Genomic DNA, 25,937 nt, shown 5'->3' with positions numbered 1-25,937 from the left:
ACCAGTTACCAAGAGATAATATCACTGAACTAGTCATAATAGAATCAGGATTAAAAAAAAAAAAAACCTGAGTTGCCTGACTATTGAGTGGGTTGGTATCTTATGTCACAACAATGAGTGTTTTTCAGAAAATGAAAAAGGAAAACTTCAAGAATGAAGTGGAATACTTGTGGGTAATTCTTTTCCACCATGTACTGATCCTGTGATAAGCCCTGAGAATGAATTTTCAGAATAAATTCCTATTTTTAGCATACCTGCCACTTTCTTTCATAAAGTAGTATAGAAAACATACAAATTCTGGTCATTTGGATTTCAGATAAACAGGAATAGAGGTATATTGTATATATTTTTAGGCTTTTTAATGTATTGTTTGTTGATTTTGCTCTCCCCTTTTTTTTCTTTAAAATATTATTTTAAAAAATAATTTATTTTATTTTAAACATACTTTTCTTTTGATATTTTGAGTTCCAAATTTCCCTACTGTCACCTTCTTCCCCCACCCACTGAGAAGGCATGCAATATGATATCAATTATACATGTGAAATCATGCAAAACATACATTTGTTTTATGGTATTGTTTGGGGGTAGGAGGGGGAAGAGAATGAGTATTGGGAGAAATTCTGTCTATATAAAAAAAAAATCACTAAGAATTTATTTTAAAAAACAGGAAGAGACACAAGACCTGTGATTTCATTTGGTATAGGGAACTCTGTAGAGAATAATTATCCTTTATGAATCAGCACACCAGCACCTCTGAAAACAGTGCTAGAACACTGTGAGATTAAGGGATTTGAATCAAGTCTTCCTCTCTCCGATGCCAGCTCTGTCCCCTAAGCCACATTTCTTTTCCTTTCCCCTTCCCTGTCACCCTGCCTAAAGATATTATATTGCAAGTTGAAAAGATTTAAGTTAAAGACCACAAACTAAAATTAAAGATCTCTTTAACTGCCGTATACAACAGAAAAGACAACAGCTCACAATTTAAAAGTTGGAAGACCTGAAAAAAACTCAGACTAGAATTGAGAGTTCCTGTATAAGCTGAACTACCCAGGTTTCAGCCAATAAATACTCGTATGCTCTGCTGGGTAGCCAAGGACATTATAATTTGGTAGTACAAACTAATTTGCAGACCATTACAGAGGAAGACAAGAGATGATTTTTAGCAGCGATTTTTCATGAAACAAGACATAGCGATGAATTGGAAAGAACCCGTGACAATCTTGATGTTAGACCAGACTAAGCTGAGTTATCCACAAAGCAAATAGGAAGTAAAGTGGAATAGATCGACCATCACTGTTATAATGATCTCTTTTCATCATTGATGACAACACAAGTTGTCTTGGAAAATGATTTTCAAGATATTTCAAAGGAGGAAAGATCCCTGAAATGTATGTGTAGAATGAATACCAAAAATGCCTCAGCAGCTGAAAAAATACTGATAACCAATTACTAATTCATATGCATACTTTTCCATTTCTGTGTTAGCTTTTTAAGAGAATTATGATAATTGGATGATTTATATCTCCTAATTATTGAGGTTATCCTTGATGAAAATATGGAAAAGTAGACTGTCATAAATTGAAGTTAACATATTCACAATCACAGAGGTTTTTATTTTTAAAAGTGTTTGATAGAGGCAACATTGTGCCAGATGTAATAAAATGAAATATAGTTACAAATATAAATTCTTAAACTAGGGTTTTATAATTAAACTAAACAAATATAAGGTGGAGGAGGCATGACCAGAAAGCAATTCATCTGAAAGAGATCTATGGATTTTAGTGGACTGAAAATTCATTATGAGTCATTGGTATGATATCATGAGGAAAGTGAGTAGAGTCTTGGGCTACATTTAGAGCGATAAGGAGCCATATAATAGCCCTTGTCAGATATATATATATATATTATATACAATATTGCATTCAACTGTAGATGCCACATTTTTTAAAAGTACATTGATAAGCTGGGCACCATCCAAAGGAATGAAGCAAGGATGGTAAGGAGTTAAGGTTATTCCATGTTAATATCTTTTGAAGAAACAAGTGATAATTGTCTTTTAAGCATTTTGCAGGGCTGCCACATGCCTAACAGATAAAAGAAGGGAAAAAATGTAAATGTTTTTATAACTGTTAACTGTCAAAAATATAATGAAGTCACACCATTTAGACCCAGTATCCATTTTCAGAGTTCTTGATGTGCTTCTTCATAAAATGGTAATAGTGTTGGAGGGAAAAAAGATGAAAAAGGCACATGGATTAGATCAGTTATATACTGCTGTGGTCCATACTGGATGTGACAAACTTTTGAAAATGTTCAGGAATTGATTTTCAAGGTATTTGGTAGAGAGGAAGACACCACAGTTGTACCGTGTTTCCCCGATAATAAGACACTGTCTTATTAAATTTTTGGACAGAAAAACACCAGAGGGCTTATTTTCAGGGGAGGGCTTATTTTAATGAACATTGACAGCAATTTTAATAAACAGGTAAATGTGAACAAAAAAATGTACCTTTATTCAATAAAGAACAGGATGACGCGCTCACTGCTGCAGCTCTGATTGGATGCAGCTCGGAGCGCAGCGTGCATTTCACCTGGGGGGGGGACGGTGCATACAGAGAGTACTGTAATGTAGCGTGTAGCGCAGGGGATCACCTTCACTACAGTAGCAATCTCGATAGGGCTTATTTTCGGGGGAGGGCTTATTTTAGAGGAACCTTACACAGTAAGGGGAGGGCTTATTTTCGGGATAGGTCTTATTATCGGGGAAACACGGTAGGAAAAACCTCAGGTGCTATTACCCAAAAAAGGGCAACCAGAAAAACTTGATCATTGACCAAGAATCCTATTTTCCAATCTTTATAACATTTTAAGGAGAAATTATACATATGTCAATAGCATACATTTTAGTATTGAATAGGACAGTTCTTTATAAGCAGTATTCCACAGTAGATCACATTTTTACCATCACACATTTGACTGAAATAGAGAACACAAAATCCTACTGTGGTGATTGTTGAATTGATGGAGCAAAATGGAACCTTAACTGTCTCAATAGGTATCTTTCCCTTGCATACTGAAAATTATACAAAACAAAGATAAAACAGAAGGATCATCAAATTACAGAGAAATTGCCTTCTTTAAATTGCAGCAAACCAAAAACTTTAAAAAAAAGTTATGTTCTGGATAAAGAACAAATACAATTGAATCCTAAAGACAAAAGACCATAACCCTACATGTGTTAAAATCCTCAAGAATTAATGTTGGAAACCTTTTTTAAAACATAGAGCTCCTTCTTAGTGTCCCCACCTTTAACACACTAGTGAATACAAACAAGTTTACCAGCTTCTGACTCAGGGTTCAGCTTGGAACTTTGTTTTCTTCCCACTCCCAAACAGTCACTAAGTCTAAAACACCCCTATCTATCCAGTGGACACAACAGGAAGTGGTACACATTAGCTACTAGCCACAAATGACAGGGAAGGCAGTGCTGAAGGAAGTAGATGGGGCAGAAAATGATGACAGATTGAGAAACTTGGACTATGCTCAGAGCCAAAGACTAGAAAGAGAAAGGGCATTGAACTTGAGGGAAAGGGAGATGGAAACCCACCTGAGTTGTCTTCTTCCCTCAGAGGATAGGGACCTAGCAGGCACGCCGCTGGGAATATGATTGGTTTGGGGGTTCTGTGCTACCATAAGCATCCATCTCTCCACCCTTTGAGTTGGCAGTTCCCAGACATTTTCTAGTAACAGTCACCCATTACAAGAAAAAAAACCAAGGTTGTGTTAAGCAATCCACCCCCCCCCCGGTGATGGGCACACTCCATTTCTGAAATCTTCACCATTTGGAGCAAATTCACTGTTAATTTTGCTTTTATCAACTTACTAGAAGTATGTTTTAGAAGAGGGGGGAGATATTTTATACAGTAGTTGTACTTGAAAATAAAGTTTGTTCTTTGAATTGCTCACCCCTACCTCCCTACACCAACAACTCATGTACCTGTTTGAAAAAAATTTGCCTAAGCAGAAATACATCTGTATAGTGGTGGTGAGCTCTGGAGAAAGTATGTAAGAATCTTTTCTTTTGGGGGCGGCCAGGTAGCACAGCGAGTAAGAGCACCGGCTCCAGTGTCGGGATGACTTGGGGATCAAATCTGGGCTCAGATACTCAGCACCACACCCAGAAATAATTGGCCCTGTAACCTTGAGCAAGTTACTTAACCCCAATTGCTTAAAAAAAAGAATCTTTTCTTTTTCAAGGGTTGTCTTTGATGTTGAATTAATTTCTTAATTCAGTGATTCACGGTGTTACTGGAAATTGGAGAACAAGGATACTGTTTGTTGCTTTGTTTAATCATTTAAGATTTACTTGAACTTAAATAATTGGTTTATGTTTTGGTGCTGTAATTAATAGTGCTGGAATTCAGTTATTTACGGTTCTAAATGGCATTGACCTTCATGGTCTTTACTAAGACCAGTTCTGTTGTCTGGAATAATTGACTTGTTTTGTGCAGTGTATATGCAGAAGACTAAAGACTGAGACTAAATTAGAGAATAATTTTGTTTTGTTTGTTTTTTCCTTTTGGCAGGATGAAATTAGTACAGAAAAGATTGTCGGCTCTCTGAACCTTGAAAAATCAGATTCTCCCCCTCCGAAACCTCCTCGTACCCGCAGGTACCATGCACTGTATTTTCCCTTTTGGGCTTGAGGAATTATTTTTTTGATAGTATATATAGTTTCATCATTTACAGATTCATGGATTTTAATAAAAATGTTGTTACACATTTTAAACACAAAAGCAAAATACTTTATTATGATTCTTGTTAGCTCTGATAGACTCTCTGATAGACTTATTAATTTTAAATTTAGGTCATTAAATAAATCTGTTTTATTACACCATTTTCCCTCTATTTTAAATAGAGAAGTACTTCCCTTACAAAGGAAATTATTTGCACAAAGTTATATACTGCTATTTAAAAAGGTGTTTTTGGTGGAAAGATAGGGGTGATATAAATAGAGAACTGGCATTTTAAAATTATTTTCCAGAAATTTAAAATGAGAATGCAAGAACTAGTCTTAGAATTGATTTTTTTTTTATAGTGTTACTATACTGCTAAATCTGGAAAATATCTTTGACATATCATACCTAGATTTCAGCAAAGCATTTGTCAAAACTTTTCCTGTCCTTATAAACAAAATTTGAGATGTGTGCTTGCTTTATGATGTAGTTGAATTAAGTGAGTTTGGAATTGGTTTAATGGACAGAATTAGTGTAGTCATTAATGAATCAATGTCAGCTTGGAGAGAAGTCCCAAGTGGAGCAGGCCAGTGTTCTGTCTTTGACCTTGTGCTGTTGGCCATTTTTATTGGTGAATTTGTCAGTGGCATTCTTATTAAATTAAATAATAATTACATTAACTGAGACATGCAGTTGGTATGTTGAAGATTTCAGTGGTATACAGCAGCATTTATCTTCCACTTCTCACTTTCCCTCACTGTGCATATCCAACTGATGGCCACAATTTACTGTTACTACTACTATCTTTTTGCTAATAATATTCATCATGAGCATTGACATATGGGTGGATCAGTCTCCCACGAAACCAGTATTTTTTCCCTTTGGACCCAAAATAAGACCCAATTCTGCCAATTCCTTTATTGCGTCTCTCAAATAGGAGCAGCTATTTCATATAACTGCAGCATCCTTTTTGCCTTATTTCATATGTAGAAAGAATGCCAAAATTGTTCTCTAATATGCTTATTTATTGGTTACTGGCCAGGGATCTAACATAATACAGAGGTGTTAACTACTATGTGCCAGGCATTGTTCTAATGGGAATACAAACAGAAAAAATATTAATGTCCCTGCTGGCAAGAAATTTACATTCTAATGGAAGAGATAAAAATACATATAAAAATAGATATAGGAGAAAGTGAACAAATACAGCATGAAGTGAATAAATGCAAATATGTACAAAGTAGTTAAAATTCAAGGCAGTTTTTTGAGCAAGAAAGGCTTCATACAGATGCTTTAGCTACACTGTAAAAGAAGAGCAGAATTCTGTGAGGAAGAAATAAGGAGGAATTGCATTATGATCCTGTGGGACAGCCAATAGAAAGGCATGGAGACATATCTGGAATGAGCAAGAGTGAAGGCCGGTTTTTCTGGATTAGAGAACTGGGAATGTAACGTCCATTGAGACTGCAAAGATAAGTTGGAGCAGGGCAGAAATCAAGTTTAAGACTATGTAAAAACAATAGATAGCAATAAAAATGTATATTTTATTTTAGACACAATAGGAAGCTGCTGGAATTGATTGAGTAGGGGAGGGAGTCACATGATGAGCTCTGCTTAAGGAAAATGCTTTGGTAGCATTATATAGATGGATTGGAGTGCTGAGACACTTGGAAGTAGGGAGACAAATTAAGAGGCTTTTGAAATAATTCTAAGCAATAGATGAGAAACTAGATTGAAGTGGTAGCTGTAAATAGAAAGAAAGGATCAGATGCAAAAGATGCTATGAAGTAGAATTTGACAACTGATATGAATATACATTCAAGAGAGACAGGAGTTGAGGATATGGGACTGGAAAGATGGTAGTGCCCTCTCTACAGAAATAGGGAAATTTGGAAGACAGGAAGGTTTGAGTGAAAGATAACAAATTCAGTTTTAGACATGTTGAGTTTAAGAAGTCTTCAGGACATCCAGTTTGAAATGTCCAGGAGGCAGTTGGTAATGTGGTCCTGACAGAAAGGTGATGGATTCAAGATGCAGGAGTCATGTATATTTTGAACTTGGCCAATCTGGGAATTTGTTTTGCTTAAGTATGCATAATCATAACAAAGGATTTCTCTCCTCTTCTCTCCCCTCTCCCTCCCCCCACCCCAATTTGGTGATATAGACCTGCGGATCATGGTAGACACTGGGGATGGATGAATAGGTCCGAGTTACAACATAGAGTTGATAGTCATGAGAGCCGATTTGGTTACCAGAGAGATAATGTAGACAGAAGGAAAAAAGAAGAGGAACTGGGGTATGATTTGAGTGATTAGCCAGCAAAAAGGCCTCTGAGCATCAGAAGGGCAGAGTTAAGAAAACCCAGAAAGGAGAAACTATCCAAGATAAAGAGGGTTGTGAGCAATGTCATTTGTCAATTAAGAAATCATAGATTTTGGAAAAAGCAGTTTCAGGTGAATGAAATTGGAAGCCAGATTAGAAAACCAGTTAAGGAGAGGATGGAAATTGACAGCAGTGAGAATGAATGACTCTTTCATGGGGTTTGACTGAGAAGTGAGGAGAAAATAGAATAATATCTTGAAGAGAAGGAAATTAGGGTCTGGTGAATTTTTTTTTTAAAGCAATTGGGGTTAAGTAACTTGCTCAAGGTTACATGGCCAGTTATTTTGTGTGGGTGCCAAGTATCTGAGGCCGGAACCAATCCTGGGTCTCCCGATGCTGGGGCCGGCACTCTTACTCACTGCGCCACCTGGCCGCCCCTGCTTTTTTTTTTTTTTTAAGTTTAAGGGAAATTTAGTCATGTTTGAAGATAGGAATGAACTAGTAGAGAAGGTGATGTTGAAGATTCAAAAGATAGAGGGGGGTGAGGATGACTGACTAAAAATGCAGTCTGTTGGAGAAGATTAAGAGCATGGGATCAAGCTCAAGGGTGGCCCACCTCTTTGTCACAGAGTGGGAGAAAGGAAAAAATGGGAGCTGGTTAGAAGTTTGGAGATGTTGGGGATGGGAGTATGTGTGTGTGTTTGAGTGCGCACATGTGTGTTTGATGTCAACACTAGGAGTCCTTCCCACAGTTTAAACTTTTTTGCTTAGTGCTTTATCCTTCCCAGTGTGGCAGTTGGCTTATGGGAGAAGAAGAGGCTCTTGGGTTTTCCATGCTCCAGACCTCTGAACTGAGGTGGACAAGGTTTTGATAAGAAAGAATTCAAAGCTTACCATTTAAAAGGATTTTCAGATGTTATTTTAACAGATTTTTACTTTATATGCTGACCTTAGGACTTAACCCTCACATAAGATATAAATCTACTTTATAGTTCACAATTCTGAATAAGTTGACATAATAGGATGCCAAGCACTCAGATGAATTGGAGCTAGCAAGGATCTGTAATTAAGAGTTATCTCTTTGGTTCAATTTGAAGCTCTTCTCCCCTCTATTCAACCTGCTTTAATAAATAAATACCCAACTTAGCACTACTATATCCTCTGCTTTTCCTAGTCTTGTTATCTTCTAGGTCTGCATTTTCATAGTATTATAAAATTCTCTACTTTAACCCTTGAAATAGTCCCATTTATGCTGGAAATTTGGCAGCTCTCACAGAGTACAACCCTCCTTCCCTACTGGCATTTGCTCTGCATTGCCTTGCAATCTTACCTATATATGACAAAAAAGAAAGGTGTTCTCAACTTGCCTGTGCAATGGTTTAATGATTTCCAAGCCCAGCAGTTAGGTAGTCAAATAGATAGAATGCTAGGCCTGGAGTCAGGAAGACCCATGTTCAAATGTGACCTCAGATACTTAATAGTTGTGTGACCTTGGGTAAGGCACTTCATTGCTGTCTGCCTCAGGTTCCTCAACTGTAAAAAGAAGGTAATAACAGCACCAGTCCCCTAGGGTTGGCTTGATGATCAAATTAGATGATATTTCTAAGGTGCTTAGCAGAGTACCTAGCACTGTGGCATTTAATAAATATGTCTGGCACTATAGGCAGTGAATAAATGCTTCCTCTCCCCTTCCTTTTAAAGATTCTCTTAGATGCAGAATTAGTATGATTAGCATTTTTATCTCATTAATGATATAGCATGAAAATTCTGATGTAAAATTATGTAACAAGAACTGACAAATATTTTGATTATTCTTCAGTTGACAATTTTTTTTTTTTAGTATGTATTCCTTTTTTTTTTTTTTTGGGTCTTTTTGGAGGGGGAAGGCAGGGCAGTTGGGGCCAAGTGACTTGCCCAAGGCCACACAGCTAGCAAATGTTAAGTGTCTGAGGTCAAATTTGAACTTGGGGCCTCCTGACTCCAGGGCTGGTGCTCCATTCACACTGCATCACCTAACTGCCCCTTAGCATGTATTCTTTAAAAACAACAACAACAAATTATGGCTTTTATTTTTTAACTAGAATTAAGGTTAGAGTATTTGTGTGTTGCTGTAACATACATCTCTTAATTGTAATATTAGGGAAAAACTTTTCATATCCCTAAAAACATTCATAAGTACATTTTTTAAACCAAATAAAGAACAAAGAGGAGTTTTCTATGGTTTAAATAATTGAAAGTAGTTCAAGATGTTAACTCATTTTATTATTCTTTTACTACTTAAAAATGAAGACAGTTGAAAAATTGCTAATGTCCTTTATTTAGGAATATTTTCTAACTTGTACTTTATCCTCTCATAAATTCAATCAGTTACATCTTGGCTGCTTTATGACTAAACATAATCTGATGCTTACATGATGAAGACTTGATACCTATGTCAGATAGCCGTTCTCTACTTGTGTGATGCTTGATGTTCAGTTTTATTATTTAGATGAATGCAGCATAACTCCATCTATTTTAGGCATAACCTAAGTATATTGCGTGGACCTGACACCTGCACTCTTAATTAATAATTAAAATCCAATAATTTGCTATATTGAAAATCTATGGTTTAGGTGAGAATTTTTCTTTTGGTTATCAGCCAGTTCCCACTTAATTGACAACTTTTTCCCTTATTAATATTCAAGTCTTTAATATGCAAATTAGCTTGACTTATTACTGGTTTTAAAAGTAGATAAGGGGTGTTGATCTGATTCTCAGGTCTTTCAAAATTCAATATACAATGGCTAAATGGTTTTTTCCCCCATGTTGTGATTAAGAAAGTTCACTAAATTTTTACAATGAAGTATTTTAACAGTACAGAAAAGTATCATAATCGTTGCTTCAGGGTGCAAACAAGTTTCATTTTCATGCAAAGCTGCTAATTGTTATGGATGATGGATGTCTTTGCTTTGAAGCTTAACATTCTTTCTCTACCCCCACCTCCACCCCCCACTCCCCTTTCCTCCCTTGGTGGCATTCTGTAGTCCTGTATCTGCAATCACTACAAATGCCAAGATCCTGGATTCAAGCTCAAAGAAACTAATTTTTTACCAAGGCTAAACCATCTCTTCCAAATGCTGTGTTCTGATTTCATTTCCAGACTGACTACTATAGATGTACAGAGTACATATCTATGATTTAACAAAGTGCTATATCAGATTTCCTCTATTGTAAACATACATAAGATAATCATTGTCTCCTCTTTAAAGGTAAAACTTGGAATCCTCAAACCTTACTTCTTTGAGATTATCATGTTAATAATGTGTCAAGGCATATTCAACTTGCATACAAGTTGTAGATAATGTTTCTGCACATTCCATCCCAACAGTATTAGAGTATGTCCCCATAGAAAGACTCGTGTTGGCTCTGTGACCCTGGGCAAATCACTTAACCTCACAGTGTCTCAGCCAACTCTCTGAGACTATTAAGTTATAGAGAAAGTACCACTTTTGGAGAATTTTGAACAGAAAAATATTATTCTTTGAGTAAAGAAGATTGGGGATTGAAATAAAGGGAAAATACTAGAAATAGGAATGTGATATGCATGGAAAAGTTATTGGACAGTTTTTGATACATTTTTAAAACTATATCTCATTTAGACAAGGAACATTTAGAATTAATGAGAGCAAGACAAATTTCATACAAAAAACTGTCAACTGTGAGAATTGTGATTTACAAAATTAAATGGTTAAAAAATACCAGAGTATCTCAGTGTGAAGATAGTTGAAGGGAATATATATGTGTGTGTGTATATGTATGTATGTATGTATGTATGTATAGGAGGGTGCATGTGTGTATAAATACAGATGTGTGTATGTATATGTGTGTACATATATACATAGAGGGCACAGGATCAGTTTAATAGGAAGGGATGATATCTAAAAAAAAATTAAGAGGTGAGAGGAATATAATGAGAAAAGAAGGGGAAAGATAGAATAGGGTAAATTATCTCATATAAAAGAGGCAAGAGAAAACTGTTAGAAAGGAGGGGAAGAGCAGGAAAGTGAAAGGGAATGGGTTAACCTTACTCGTTAAATTTGGCTTAAGAAGGGAATAACATGCACACTCATTTGGGTATCTTACCCTAGAGGGAAATAGGGGGGTAGGGGGTAAGAGGGGGGATGATAGAAGGGAGGACAGATTGGGGGAGAGGGTAGATAGAAGCACACACTTTTGAAAAGGGACAGGGTCAAAGTAGAAAATAGATTAAGTGGGGGGTGGGACAGGATGGAGGAAAATAGAGTTAATCTTTCACAATATAATTACTATGGAAACGTTTTGCGTAGCTACACATGTACAACCTATGTTGAATTGTTTATCTTCCCAGTGGGGGTGGTTGAGGAGGGAAAATCAAAGTTTTAAAAACAAATGTTAAAAATTTTTTTTTTACATGTAACTGGGAAATAAGATATATAGGCACTGGGGTATAGAAATCCATCTTGCCTGCTAGAAAGTTAGATAGGGTATGGGGGAGGACATGAGAGCAAATTGGGGGAAAGGGGTATTCAGTAGGCTTTCTGTCTTGGGGTGGGGTAGGGGAAAGATGGGGAGAAAATTTGTAACTCAAAATCTTATGGAAATGAATGTTGAAAACTAAAGATAAATTAAAAATTAAAAAAAATCAGAGTATATGAACGTGGTTTGTTAAGTGTGTAGAAGACTTGAGTGAACAGTAAATAGACCTGGATAACTGGATAAAGACTTTTAAAGGATCTCATACAAATTCCTGCTGATAATTATTATGAGATTTTTATTCTGGAAACAAAAGATATGACCTGAAAGTAAGGCTTTTTAGCACAAAAGACAGGAAAATTTTATACATGTCAATTAAATTAATGTTCCATTTAAAAAAATATCTCATGGGTCTGTGTAATCCTAGTTTTACCTGACACTAGCATTACCTTAAACTGTTCCTGTAACCACACACATATTCTTCTACTCAATCCTGCTGGTAAAAGAGAAGTCAAGTCAAGGTTTGTAGAACAAATTGAGAATTTAGTGAACAAAACAATTCCTTTTGTGTTGTCTTTTTAATAATAAGGCCTATAAAAAACATATGGGTTACTCTTTTAACGAATACCATGACTGTTCTGTCTGGACTGAGGTCAGGTAACTTATACAGTAAATTAATATTTTACCATATTGTGGGATGACTGAGGTTGAGGGTTTGTGATTTTATGTGGAATAAAAATATAAGCATTCTCTAAAACAGTATTAAATGTCTTTAAGTGTTGTAAGCTAGATGTTTTTTTCCTTCTAGTTTCTTTAATATTATTTTAATGTTGAAAAATAACCTTGGAAATGAAGGGAAAAAAAGGTATTGGGTGAGAGCCCTTCTATATTTTTAAGCTTCAAATGGTATCTTCTTCCTCATGCCATTCTTTAGAGCATGGAAAAACTTAAACATTTGGAGTGGATAGTTGATTTCTGATGATTCTATATGCATAGTAATAATAAGCTGGATAGTTGGAAATATTAGATCAAGTGAAAACATTGTTATTATGCATTGAAAATGACAGAAGAATAAAGGTTTTTAATTCAGCTTATCAGACCAAAAATTAAGGCAGAAAAGCATAAAAAAAATCTTCAGCTTTTAGTTTGTAACTACCACTCAAAATTTGGTCAATGAAAAAGAAAATTTTTTTCACATTTTATTTTGTAATTCTGTACTCAACAATCATCAACTATGAGCAAAAGAAAAAGAACTATTTATGAAAGCATAAAACTTATCTATAGATTATTTTTGAAAGAATCTTGCATTTGACGTTTTCATTTCACATAACCTGCTTCTATCTCCTCTGAATCCCAAAATAAACTTAATAAACATGGTAAATCTATAAATCAACAAGCATCTAATAGGAGCGGAACTCTGCTGGGTTCTATGGAGACAAAGACAAAAACAAAACCGTTCCTCCCAATAGGAGCTTCCTTTCTGTTGGGGGAAAGAACAGTCTGTACACATGAAAACTAATGCAAAATATATACAAATTAATGGTGTTAACTGCTAGAGGACTCTGAAAGTGCAGGAAATTAATTTTGAAGGAAGCTGGATTCTGAGGCAGAGAAGAGAGTATGTTCCAGGCATGGGGGACATTCTCTTACAAAGGCATAGAAACACAAGAATGGAATATCAGTTACAAAAAAACAGCAAGTAGGCAGGCCAGTGTAGCTAAAATGTAATAAATTCCCAGCATAAAAGTTGGCATCTTGTCCTTGATGAAGCCTCACTGGAGGAGCAGGGGGATGTTATGGCCAGACTTGTGTTTTAGAAATATCAGTTTGGTAGCTGTGTGGAGGGTGGAATTTGAAAGGAATTTGACTCTCTGGGTCAGGGGGATTATTGTACTCATCCAGACTAGAATTGATGATGACCTGAGCTAGAGTGGTAGCCATGGGAAAAGTGGAGAAGAGGATAGAGATAAAGTTATCAAGTTAGAATTAGCAAGACTTGGTAATAGATTGAATATGGGAGGAGGAAGGAGAAGAGTCAAGTATGATTCTTGGGTTGTAAACACAAATAACTAGTAGTGGTGTCCTCCACAGAAAATAAGAGAGTTGAGGTTTTCATGAGTTCTCTTTTGGATGTGTTATATTTGTGATGCTTGTGGGCCATACAACTGGAAATATTTAATAAGTAACTGATGATATGGAACTCAAGCTCAACCCTGGACTCTGGGAATACAGAGGTGATTCAATCCCATAGTAGCTTTATGAGCTCACTGAGATCAAATATGGTGAGAAGCACAAGGATAGATCTTTGGAGATACCCAGGGCTAGAGTATAAGACATGGGCAATGAAACAAAAAAGAAGACTGAGGAATATGAAGATCAGAAAAAATAAGTGGGCAAGAGAAAAGGCCATTGGACTTGGCAGTTAAGAAATCACTAGTAACTTTGAAGAGAATAGTTTCAGTTGAATTACTAGATATGGAAGCAATCAACTAACAAACATTAAGCACCTAATCTGTGTTAGGACTGTGCTAGGCCCTGGGGATACAAAAAAGAGGTGAAAGACAGCTCCTGCCTTTTAGGAGCTTATAATTTATATTGTAATTAACTGATTGCATGTAAACAAATGCATACCAAAAAAGCTATATGCAGTATAAATAGGAAATAATTAGCAGAAGGAAGGCACTAGAATTAAAAGGGAAAACTTCTAGTAAAAGAAGGGATTTCTATTGGGTCTCTTTTTTGACAGACACCTAAATTAATGTTTATTAATTGCCTAAAAAATGTATAATTTTTTTTGTACCCTCTGCCCCTTTTTCTATTACCACCATTGCAGAGTTTGAAGGGGCCTACCAAACGTTGAAAATACATTTTTTTTTTTGAGGGCAATTGGGGTTAAGTGACTTGCTCAAAGTCACACAGCTAGTTTTTGTGTTAAGTGTCTGAGGCCAGATTTGAACTCAGGTGCTCCTGACTTCAGGGCCGGTGCTCTATTCATGGTGCCACCTAGCTGCCCTTGATGGAGAATAATTATGTATTTTTCTTTGTTTTGTGTTATATTGTAAATGGTTTCAGACAAGGTATGGACACATCTAAGAATGACAGTTATTAATGGCTACTAAGAGAAGATGGGTTATGTGTAACTTTTAAGGGTAATATCATCCAGGCCAGCCCTGCCTTTTTGTAAGCTAGTCCATTGCAACTCTGATTGGCAAAACTAGACTGCATGAAACATGAAGATGAGATAGAATAGGAAGGCAATCATTCATAATTTTTGGTGGGAGTTAAACACATATTCAAAGGGCTATACTTTTACAAAGTGAAAAAAAAATCCCCAAGGGAGGGAGTCTATTGTTTCTTGTTGACCAAGGCATTTCTTTTTTAGAAAAGGCTGTTATCTTCTCAGCTACATGAAATCAACTTTAAAGACATATTCCCTGGATTGTAGAATTCCTTTTTTTTTTAAGTCATGCAAAACATTTTCATATTAGTCATGTTGTGAAAGAAAACATAGACTCCTTTTCCCCTCTCCCCGCAAGGGAAAATAAAGCTTAAAAATGTATACGTCAGTCTTTATTCATACACCATTAGTTCTTTCTCTAGGGATTCATCATAAGTCCTTAAAATTTGTTTTGGATTATTTTACTGCTGAGAATAGCTAAATCAGTCACAGCTGGTCATCTTACCATATTGCTATTACTTCGTACACAGTACATTTCACTTTGCATCAACTCATGTAAGTCTTTCCAGGTTATTCTGATAGCATTCTGTTCGTCATTTCTTATAGCACAATAGTATTCCATCATCATCATATACCATAATTTGTTCAACTTTTCCCCAATTGATGAGCATCATTTCAATTTCCAATTTGCCACCAGAAAAAAGCTGCTATAAATATTTTTGTACATATAGGTCCTTTTCCTTTTTTTTTTTTTTTAAATCTCTTGGACACAGACCTAGTAGTGATATTGCAAGGTCAGAGGGTATGTGTGGTTTTTATAGCCCTTTGGTGGACCTAGTTCCAAATTGCTCAGTAGAATGACTGAATTAGTTCACAACTCCACCAACAGTGCAATGTTTTCATTTTACTTGAATTGTTTCTTTCTGGCTGTTTGCAATATTTTCTCCTTGATCTGGAAGCCCTGGAATTTAGCCACAATATTTGTAGGAGTTTTCATTTTGGGATCTCTTTCAGAAGGTGATTGTTGAATTCTTACAATTTCTTTTTTACTCTCTGGTTCTAGAGTATCAGCAGATTTTTCTGGATGATTTCTTTTTCTTTTTTTTTTTTTCCATTTTTCAAATGCTTTATTAACTTCTGATTTACATCATTCATTTCCGCCATATTTTGAGTTACAAATTTTCTCCCCGTTTTTCCCCTACCCACCACCCCAAAATAGCAATTCCACAGGATATCCCCTCCTCCAATCTGCTCTCTCCCATAACTTCTCCCATACCCCTTTTGACTTTTCCAGTAGGGCATGGTGGATCTCTATGTCCCAGTGCCTGTATATCTTATTTCCCAATTGCATGTAAAATAGTAATGATAATAGTATATATGTAATTTTAAACATTTGATTTTAAAACTTTGAATTCCAGATTCATTCCCTTCCTTCCTTGTCACCCACCCCTACTAGGAAGAAAAGCAGTTCAGTATAGGTTGTACATGTGTAGCTAATGCAAAATATTAACATAGTAGATATATTGTAAAAGACTGACTATATTTCCCTCCCTCCTATCCCACCTCCCACTTGTTCTATTCTCTACTTTGATCCCATCCCTTTTTAAAAGTGGGTGCTTCCAACTCCTCCCCCACCCCAGCCTGCCCTCCCTTCCATTATCCCCCCCTCTCATCCCCTTCCCCCCTACTCTCCTGTAGGGTGAGATACCCTATTTAGTGTGTATGTCATTCCCTCCCTAAGCCAAATTCAATCAGAATAAGGTTGACCCATTCCCTTTTTGACTTCCTGTTCTTCCCCTCCATTGTAACCATTTCCCCTTGCCTCTTCTATGTGAGATAGTTTACCCTATTCTGTCTTTCCCCATCTCCTCTCATTATATTCCTCTCTCACCTCTTAATTTCACCTTTTAAGTATCATCCCTTCCTATTAAATTGGACCTGTGCCCTCTATCTGTGTATACCTGTAAACATATACACACACATTCACATATGTATTCATATGCCTTATACCCTCTGATATAGCCATATATATATGTATATGCATATATATATATATATATAAAAATTCTATTTTCATACTGAGGAAAGTTTTATCAGTGACAATTATCGTTTTTCCATGTAGCAATGTTAATAGTTCAACTTTGATAAGTTCCTTATGATTTCTTTTCCCTGTTTACCTTCTTAAGCTTCTCTTGCTTCTTGTATCTTAATGTCAGATTTTCTATTCAACTCTGGTTTTTTCATCAAGAATGCTTGAAAGTCCTCTCTTCCACTGAATGACCATATTTTCCCCTGAAACATGATACTCAGTTTTGCTGGGTAGGTGATTCTTGGTTTTAATCCCAGCTCATTTGACCTCCAGAATATCATATTCCAGGCCCTTCGATCCCTCAGTGTAGAAGCTGCCAGATCCTGGGGTTATCCTGATTGTATTTCCACAATATTCAAATTGTTTCTTCCTGGCTGCTTGTAATATTCTCTCTTTGATCTGGGAATTCTGGAACCTGGCTATAATATTCCTAGGAGTTTTCTTTTTGGTATCTTTTTCAGGAGGTGATTGGTGGAGTCTTTCAACCTCTATTTTGCCTTCTGGTTCTAAAACATCAATCAGGGCAATATTCCTTGAGAATTTTTTGGAGGATGATTTCTAAGGTCTTTTTTTGATCGTGGCTTTCAGGTAGTCCAGTAATTTTTAAATTATCTCTCCTGGATCTGTTTTCCAGGTCAGTGATTTTTCCAGTGAGATATTTTACATTGCCTTCTATTCTTTCATTTGTTTGGATCTGTTTAACAGCATCTTGATTTCTCATTAGCTTCCATTTGCTCCAATCTAATTCTGAAGGAATGATTCTCTTCAGTGAGCTTTTGAGATTCTTTTTCCATCTGGCAAATTTGGCTTTTTTAGGCATTCTTCTCCTCATTGCCTTTTTGAGCTTCTTTTGCCATTTGAGTTAGGCTGTTGACTCTCATTTCATAATTTTCTTGCATCATTCTAATTTCTCTTCCCAATTTTTCCTCCACTTCTCTTATCTGCTTCTTAAGGTCCTCTGGCCTGTAACCAGCTCATATTTTCCTTTGAAGCTTTTGGTGCAGGAGTTCTGACTTCACTGTCTTCCTCCTCTTCCATGCTTTGATTCTTTTGGTCCCCCAAATAGGAGTGTAAAGTTGGGCTGCTCTGTTTGTTTTGCTTCCTTTGCCTTCTCATGTTGCCCCTCAGTCACTTGACCCCTGGGCTGTTTGCCACAGTAGGACTCTGCCACTAGACAGGGGAGCTTCTGTCCCAAATGCTGGGGTTTTCTCAGCTGCCGGAGGTATTAGTTGGGTGCCCTCTCTGAAGCCTCCACATGCTCTGGCAAGCTGGACACACACCCCAGGACCTCCACCCTAGATTGCAATCCAGATCCAAGCAGGTTAAAGCAAGAGCGATTCCCCCTCAGACTGGTCACTTGGTCCCCCTACAGTCTGCAGGCCAGGAGCTGAAGCTTCAGTGTGGTGCCAGCTGCGCCAAGGTGTCTCAGCGGCTTCTCGCCCTGGGGGCAGAAGCTGATGCACTCCCAACTACTGGTCTCAAAGTCCAGACTGCACTGACCTCTCACTTTGTCCTTCGCATCTGTGTGTTGATAAATCTGGAAACGGCCACAGCTGCTGGTGATCTGGAGTCCCTCAAGCCGGCGGTTGGTCAGGCCCACCTGGATGATTTCTTAAAAGATGATGTCTAGGCTCTTTTTTGATCATGACTTTCAGGTAGTCTAATAATTTTTAAATTCTCTCTCCTGGATCTGCTTTCCAGATCAGTTGTTTTTCCAGTGAGATAATTCACATTGTCTTCCATTTTTTCATTATTTTGGTTTTACTTATTGATTTCTCATAACGTTATTAGCTTCTATTTGCTCGATTCTGATTTTTAAGGAATTATTTTCTTCAGTGAGCTTTTGTGTCTGTCTCCTTTTACATTTGGCCAATTATACTTTTTAAGGAGTTTTTTTTCTTCAGTGAATTTTTGTGTTTCTTTGTCCATTTGGCCAATTCTGCTTTTTTTAAGGCATTCTTCTCATTGGCTTTTTGTACCTCTTTTACAATTTGCCCCATTTTGTTTTTTAAGGTGTTGTTTTCTTTAATATTTTTCTGTGAGATATTTAAGAGACACAGAAGGCAAGTTGAGATGAGGTGAGGATCAAGTGAAGGTGTTAGAATGAAAGAGGAGAGGGAAAGGGAGCAGGGGGGAGTGAAGGAGGAAAGGAAAAGGACTGAGAATGTGTGGGGGTGTGGGAAGGGGTACAGAGAGAGAGAAGTGTCAGCATGCACTAGCTGTCACAATTATGTATTGGAAAGAGCACTGATTGACCTTGGAGTCAGACAATTTAGGTTCAGATTTCAGTTATGTCACTTGATAGCTTTATGGCTTAACATATTACTTTTTTCTGGAAAACAGAAAAAATACATGTAATAGTACATTCCAACCAGGTTAGAATTGAATGAGATAAAATGGCTATGAAAGCATATTATGAACTCAGTGCTACCATGCAAATAAGTTACTATCATTAAACAATTATATCATTACAAATTTCACTGACTTATACTTGAGAAATTTAATGTCATCTATTTTTTTTCTCAGTTGCCTTGTCGAAGGGGATGCTAAAGAAGAAATATTACAGCCTCCAGAACCTCACCCTGTACCACCCATCTTGACACCTTCTCCTCCTTCAGCCTATCCAACAGTTACGACAGTATGGCAAGACAATGACAGATACCACCCAAAGCCTGTGTTGCATATAGTTTCCTCAGAACAGCAGTCAACAGACCTCAATAAAAATTATAATAAATCAACAGAACTTCCAGGGAAGAATGACTCAGTAGTTGAACATACAGAGAAGAAATTGGAACGAAACTTGAGTTTTGAAATTAAAAAGGTTCCTCTACAGGAGGGACCAAAAAGTTTTGATGGAAATACACTCTTGAATAGAGGACATGCAATTAAGATTAAATCTATAACACCCTGTGCAACTGAGAAACTCTTGAAGTCACAGGAACCAAGTTCAGGGGATTTAACTGAAGATGTTTCTCAAAACTCTTGTGTGGACTGTGGTGTATCACCATCTAGCAAAATCTCAGAAACTACACAAGAAGGAATGCAGAAAAATTCTGATACACCACCAAGACCAGATTGTTTGCCTCTTAAAGAGAAAGGACATATTATATGGCCATTACATGGTCCTGAAAATGCACTGCCTATTCCTGATGAGTCTGAGAGCAAAGCCTCAGATAACCAGTGTCAGGCTACTAAAACTATTTCTTTAACACCAAGCCCCACGTTACATGTAGAAGCCAGCAGTTTTGTGGATCATGATAGTAATACACCTTTAGTTAGAGCACCCCTCAGTTTTACTAACCCTCTTCACTCTGATGATTCTGACAGTGATGAAGGGAACTGTGATGGAGCCATGCCTAAGAATGTGACTAATATTTCAACAGCAAGTGCTACAGTTTCTACTGCTACTAGCACTGAAAACATTTCTACTAGGAAAGTATTACCAATGTCCATTGCTAGACATGATGTACCAGTTACAATATGTTCAGGGGCTGAAAAAGGTAGGTTTTCTTCAGCTTCACCCAATAGATCTCAAAGTATGATGTAAAGAGTAATAAACCTTTTCAGTTTAAAAAAAAATTTTTTCTAAATTTAATAACCTATATTAGCAAGATTTTTAGCACTTAATGTTTGAAAATGAATTTTGGTTGTTAAGACTGTGTAAGTCACAAATGATGGCAGATTTTTATGTATCAGCCACAAATTGTGGGGAGGGACATTGCAATTCAAAATACTATTGAAACCCATTGCCTGGAGTAACTTAACTGTCTACTTCATATCACCAGTGTTTCTAATGAATGTCCATTAATAATCTTTTTATATTGATGAATAACTTCTCAGATTCCTCTTCTACTCTTAACAGAATTTCACAGTAAGAATGTTATAAGCTAATACCAAATCTTTCTGCTTTGAGTTAAAAGCAAGAAGTAGCATTTTCAACATCTCTGGGCTTTCTAGCTAGTTAAACTGGAGAATGTGTCACATTTGTCTTTTCATGCACATTGAGCTAATGATGCTTGTCAGTTGTAGCAACCACATATAATCTGAAGGGTAATGATATAGAGGAAACAATCAGAGACTAGAATAGAGCTTTATAGATAAGACTGCCCCTCTAAAGTGAAATTTTTTTTAAAAAGAAAACAGGAATATACTAAAATTTATACCAATTCTAAGCCTAAAGAACTAAGGTTCTTTATAAGCCATATTTTTGGGAAAAAGAAGCCTACATTTCACCAGACCAGTGTACATAATTATATTCTCATATGTATCACGTGTGTGTGTATGACAGACAGATACACACATAAATAATATGCCTATGGCACTTCTCTTCACAATTTAACTATCATTTGTCTTTTTTTGGTGACTGCTACCTTCATTAAAATAATGTTTGAAGAAAAGTAATAATTTGTTCTTTGGTTTTTAAAATAACCCTTTTTAGTGTAGTAAATGGTAATGGAGGTAATGGTTACTACCATACAACAGAACAGAAATGTAAATACAAGTAACCTACTTATCAGTTTGGCCATTGTCCATATTTTACTAGTAACTAAGCAGTATATACACAAATGTCATAAAACATACCTGTTTGCAAGTACTATGTACGGGGTTGATTATTTTTTTCCTTTTTTTTTCAGGCACACAGTAATTGTGTGTATATTATATATACATGTGTACTATGTATACACGTTTGAAAAACTTTGGAAAATAAAAGCGTATTACACATTGTTTAAATTATTTTAAAATTGTAATGCACACACAAACACATTTACATACATACGTATACACACACAGTTTAAATGGTGCCTTTATTTTCCAAACATTTTATCTTTCTATTGCTCTGGATATTATTCCCTAAGATAGACTGTGGCCAAATCTATCTGAGTTATTATTGGGTCTTATGTGAAGATTTTGGTTTTTTTTTTTTGGAATTCCTGTTTTATTTTAATTTTTATTGTCTATAGAAAGCAGTTAATGACAGTTGCCACACTGTCAACTTAATATCATTTAATCTTTTAAATGCCTTCCTCTCCCCATCTACTACTAGATCTTGAAAAATAATTCCCAAACTAACTGCATAGTGTGCTTATATCAGGCTAAATAACGTATCTTGTGTTTTATTCTTGGGGAATTATTTTACTCATATTTTTGCCCATGTTTGAAGAAAAAAAAATGATTTAGGGAGGAGAATGTAGGAAAGGAATTGTTGTTAGGAACAATATGATTTCAGGAGTGTATTGTCTTTTAATAACTTACTCTAAAAGGATAGATGAAATAGCCCGTTTTTTTTTTTTACCATTATTTTGTAATGTTTTTGTTATTTTAACTCAGTGAAAATGGGCTACTAAATAAGCTTTACATTAACAAAGCATCACTTACTCACTTTCTAATTATGTTTTTATTGCTTTGGATGAGCCACTGATAGAAGTATAAAATGTTTCTTCTTAGAAACCTTGTTTATATCTTCTCAGTGGACAAAGTAGTGGATAGAACACAGAATATGGATTGTCAGGGAGTCCTGAGTTCACTTGCTAGTTATTTGACCGTGAACAGTCTTTTCCTCTATCTACTCATCTATAAAATGAGGGTAATAATAGAGTCTGCCACACAGGGTTGTTGTGAGAATAAAACAAGATAAAATTTAAAGCCTTTTAACAACCTTAAATCTGTACAACCTTATATATAAATGTTATTATCATCATTAATATTAGCTACCTTTGACAGTGGCAATTCTAAAGGATCCTTTTTTATAAGAGACTTGTCTGATCAGTAGTCCTAGAGATCCAAGTTTTTTTTTTTTATTAAAATCATTGTGTGATTTAAGTGCTAATTGTCTTTGGAAAATGTTTTTACTAATTTTTATTTTAATTTAGAATAGTGGCTACTAGTCAGATTTTCTCAAAGCCACATTCTATTGGACTACATATTGAATGTTATTTTTGAAAATGCCTATGGAGATTGTACAAACTGTTAACTGACAAATCTTAATTTTTCTCTTAGGAAATTGTTGTTGATGAATCTAACTTAAATTTTGGGTTATTTTAAGAGCAAAGGATGTCAAAAGAGTAAGTTTCTAGGAAGATAGATTACAGAATCTATGTGCAGTATAACTGATGGGGGAGTCTAATTTGACTCGAATATATACACTCCTGATATAAAGATCTTGGGTTGCTTGGTTGTACAGCCAGAGGCTATATAACACATAGAGGCAATCAGGATTTTAGATCTAAAGTTGGGAGAAACACCATAAAGCATTTATTCAAGTTCCCCTCATTTTACAGGTGATACTGAAGACAAGAGAAACTAAGTGACCCACTCAAAGACAAATTTAATTGTGTGAGAGGCCGGATTTGCCCCTAGATTTTGTTACTCCATCTGGTCTGCCCAGAGTGTGTGTGTAGATGGCTCCATGTAAACCAAAATTCTCAAAAACGCAGCCTACAATATTCCCTAGTAGGACTGAGACCTGATTAAAATGTAATTGGGAAATATTTAAGAAAAAAAATATTAACATTTATATGTGGTTTTAAAGTTCAGTTTGCAGCCTTAGAGATCCTATTGTACTTGAGTTTGACACCACTGGTGTATACAATCACTACTATTAGAAAAAAACAAAATCATGGCAGGTTATTAAAGTTGCCTTTGTAGACAAAAGAAAGTACAAAAAACACTTTCAATAATCTTCTGGTGGTGAGCCTGTTCCTGTACTCTGTCTTTAGGACCAAGGTTTTAGAATAGGAATAGTGACAATTATTTTCTTAGATGTCATGTGTATTCTGGATTACTTAAAATAAGGATGTTAAGTCCAGTAGGAGTATCAGTGAATTTCCACTATATTCTGTGACATCTCCAACTGAGCTGCTGGAGTATGTGTTTCCATCCATATAGAGACTGTCAGGGTCAGTCCAAGGGAAAATAACTATGTCCTTAATTCAGCTTCTCATTTTCTTAGCCTTGTCTTCTCTTCTGCTACTCTTTATTTCCCCTATCCTAGGTGGTCTTATTTGTTTTTTGGCCCCTCTCCCCTGTCAAACTCATGGAAAAAGTTACTGGTAAAAGTCACACTGAGGTATAAACGACTGATAAACTTTTTTTACTTCACAAATGTCTTGCAATTTAGTTACTAAAAAACCTTCTTGGCTTAAGTTAAAGAATGAAACTTTAATTGTAGAATTTATAAGGGAACTTTTTTAATATCTCCTGAAATTCCAGCAAATAGGTTGCCTATTTTCTCTACTGAGGGAAATTGTGGGAGCCAGTCCTAGTTAGTACAAAGGGTAATACTTTTAAGGCTTCGTGTGTAGGCAGGAGTGGGGAACAGATTTGTTATGTGAAGTTTGGATTCAGTCAGAGGGCTGCACTTGAGGACCTAAGAGAGCCACATGTGGCCTTGAGGCTGCAGGTTCCCTACCCCTGCTCTAGGACTTCAAGAGAAAATTTGTGGGAGAATTGTCTTGTTAAAAAATACATTTATAGATTCAGTTCATGTTGCTTTTTGTTTTAGTATTTGGCTTCCTCAGAATGGATGGTAGAAATTAAGGAATAAATCGATTATGCTATTTTTGTAGTTTTACTTTTTGTTTCTTTGAGGAGTCATTAAGTGTCTGCTGAAATAATTGAAATGAATATAAGAAAATTTTCATTCTGTTTAAATGACATTTACTTTCATTCTTAATCATGTGTATTTAATTTAGATGTTGATGTTAGTGAAGAGTCGCCTCCCCCACTGCCTGAAAGAACTCCTGAATCTTTTGTATTAGCAAGTGATCATAGTGAGTTTCTTTTATATCATTACACTTTTTAGGTTTTGATAAAATATTTCACTTAATATGTTGATATCTCCTTACCATATTATTTAAACTCTGAATTTTAAAGATACTTTAAAAGCTGTAATTTAAAAGCATTTTAAATAACATCTAATATAAAGAATTTTTATTGATGTAACTTTTAGATTAAAAATTTTATTTCAAACTTAACTGGTATTTCTGTGAAACAATTTTATTTAGCATTGCTTTTTTTATTTATAAAACCACTGAATTTGCCAGAACAAATCAGTGTAACAAATCAAAAATAGAATCAAATATCAGTGTAATGACATTTTTTTTTCCTGTGGTATGCCTATTGATGACTTTATGTTTAACTAAATTAAGCTTTTCATTTTGAGAGAGCAATAACTGGGCAAATATGGAAGTTACTTCTTGAAGATAAATATTTTTAAAGACATTAGAAACTTCAGAACTGTCAAGTTACATTTAATGACATTTTTATTATGTTCTTATAACATAAACAGATTTTTAATTATGATGTAATTCCAGGGTCCTTCAAATTCCAAGGCTTATTATTAGTTCTTTCTTTAGACTAAGCAAAGTGGCACTTGTACAGTACAACCGCATATTTGTATTGACTTCCTTAATTACTGGAATTTACTTCTCTGATTTGTTTTTCACCAGTATTTCACCAATATTTTTGATGTTTTATTGACTATCTAATGCTTGCAATGCTTACAAAAAATGTTTTATTCTAAATATATTTTATATGACTGGTTTTATGTCTTATAATTTAGGGATTGTTGAGTTTTATGGCACACACACACACGTGTGTGTGTATTATTGGAAATTGTTTAAACAGTATATATACAATTTATAGTCAGCATTCTAAAAAGTTTGCATCTTATGTGGTCTGTTTATATATATATATATATTACTGAAATATAAAAGAATTTCACGTTCAAAGAATTTTGATTTTGATCATAAGATCCATTTTTCTCAGACACCCCTGCAAGGTCTGCTGAGTGGAATGAACTTCATACCGAAGAGCAGTCTGAACAAAAGAAATCTGAAGTAAGAGTTTAATTTTGGGAATGGAACAATCAGCTTAGAAAGTTTATTCTTTTGTTTATATTTTTAGGGGTGATTTTTTGGCATTACTTAAATTTAGATCTGCAGGTTATAATTTATAAATTAGCATTATTAGCACTATGTTTTAACAAGCTCCACACACACAATTTGTTTCTAAATTTTTAGCTGATTGCAAGATTTGTTACCTGAAATGAAAATGAAAAGGCAAACATGAATTACACCTAACAAATAATCACATTTCACTTTTCACACACATTGTAGTGTTA

At 35.6% G+C, this 25,937-nt stretch overlaps 1 protein-coding gene across 4 annotated transcripts in view; it reads left to right on the top strand.

Moving 5' to 3' along the window:
- LOC138175887 (tyrosine-protein phosphatase non-receptor type 12-like) overlaps positions 1-25,937 on the top strand; it is a 118,446-nt gene that overhangs the window by 88,173 nt on the left and 4,336 nt on the right. For all 4 annotated transcript variants that reach the window (XM_069106535.1, XM_069106533.1, XM_069106536.1 and 1 more), the window contains 4 exons: positions 4,587-4,672; positions 19,343-20,316; positions 24,508-24,585; positions 25,583-25,653. In XM_069106535.1, the coding sequence (XP_068962636.1) occupies positions 4,587-4,672; positions 19,343-20,316; positions 24,508-24,585; positions 25,583-25,653 (1,209 nt within the window). The remainder of the gene's footprint in view (positions 1-4,586; positions 4,673-19,342; positions 20,317-24,507; positions 24,586-25,582; positions 25,654-25,937) is intronic.

The sequence above is a fragment of the Petaurus breviceps genome, unplaced genomic scaffold (assembly GCF_028583685.1).
Source record: "Petaurus breviceps papuanus isolate PSGF00001 unplaced genomic scaffold, PetGlider_PUasm1.0 79, whole genome shotgun sequence".
In the NCBI taxonomy this organism is placed as follows: domain Eukaryota; kingdom Metazoa; phylum Chordata; class Mammalia; order Diprotodontia; family Petauridae; genus Petaurus; species Petaurus breviceps.
The sequence above is the reverse complement of the archived record's forward strand: the minus strand, read 5'-3'. Positions and strand labels throughout refer to the sequence as shown.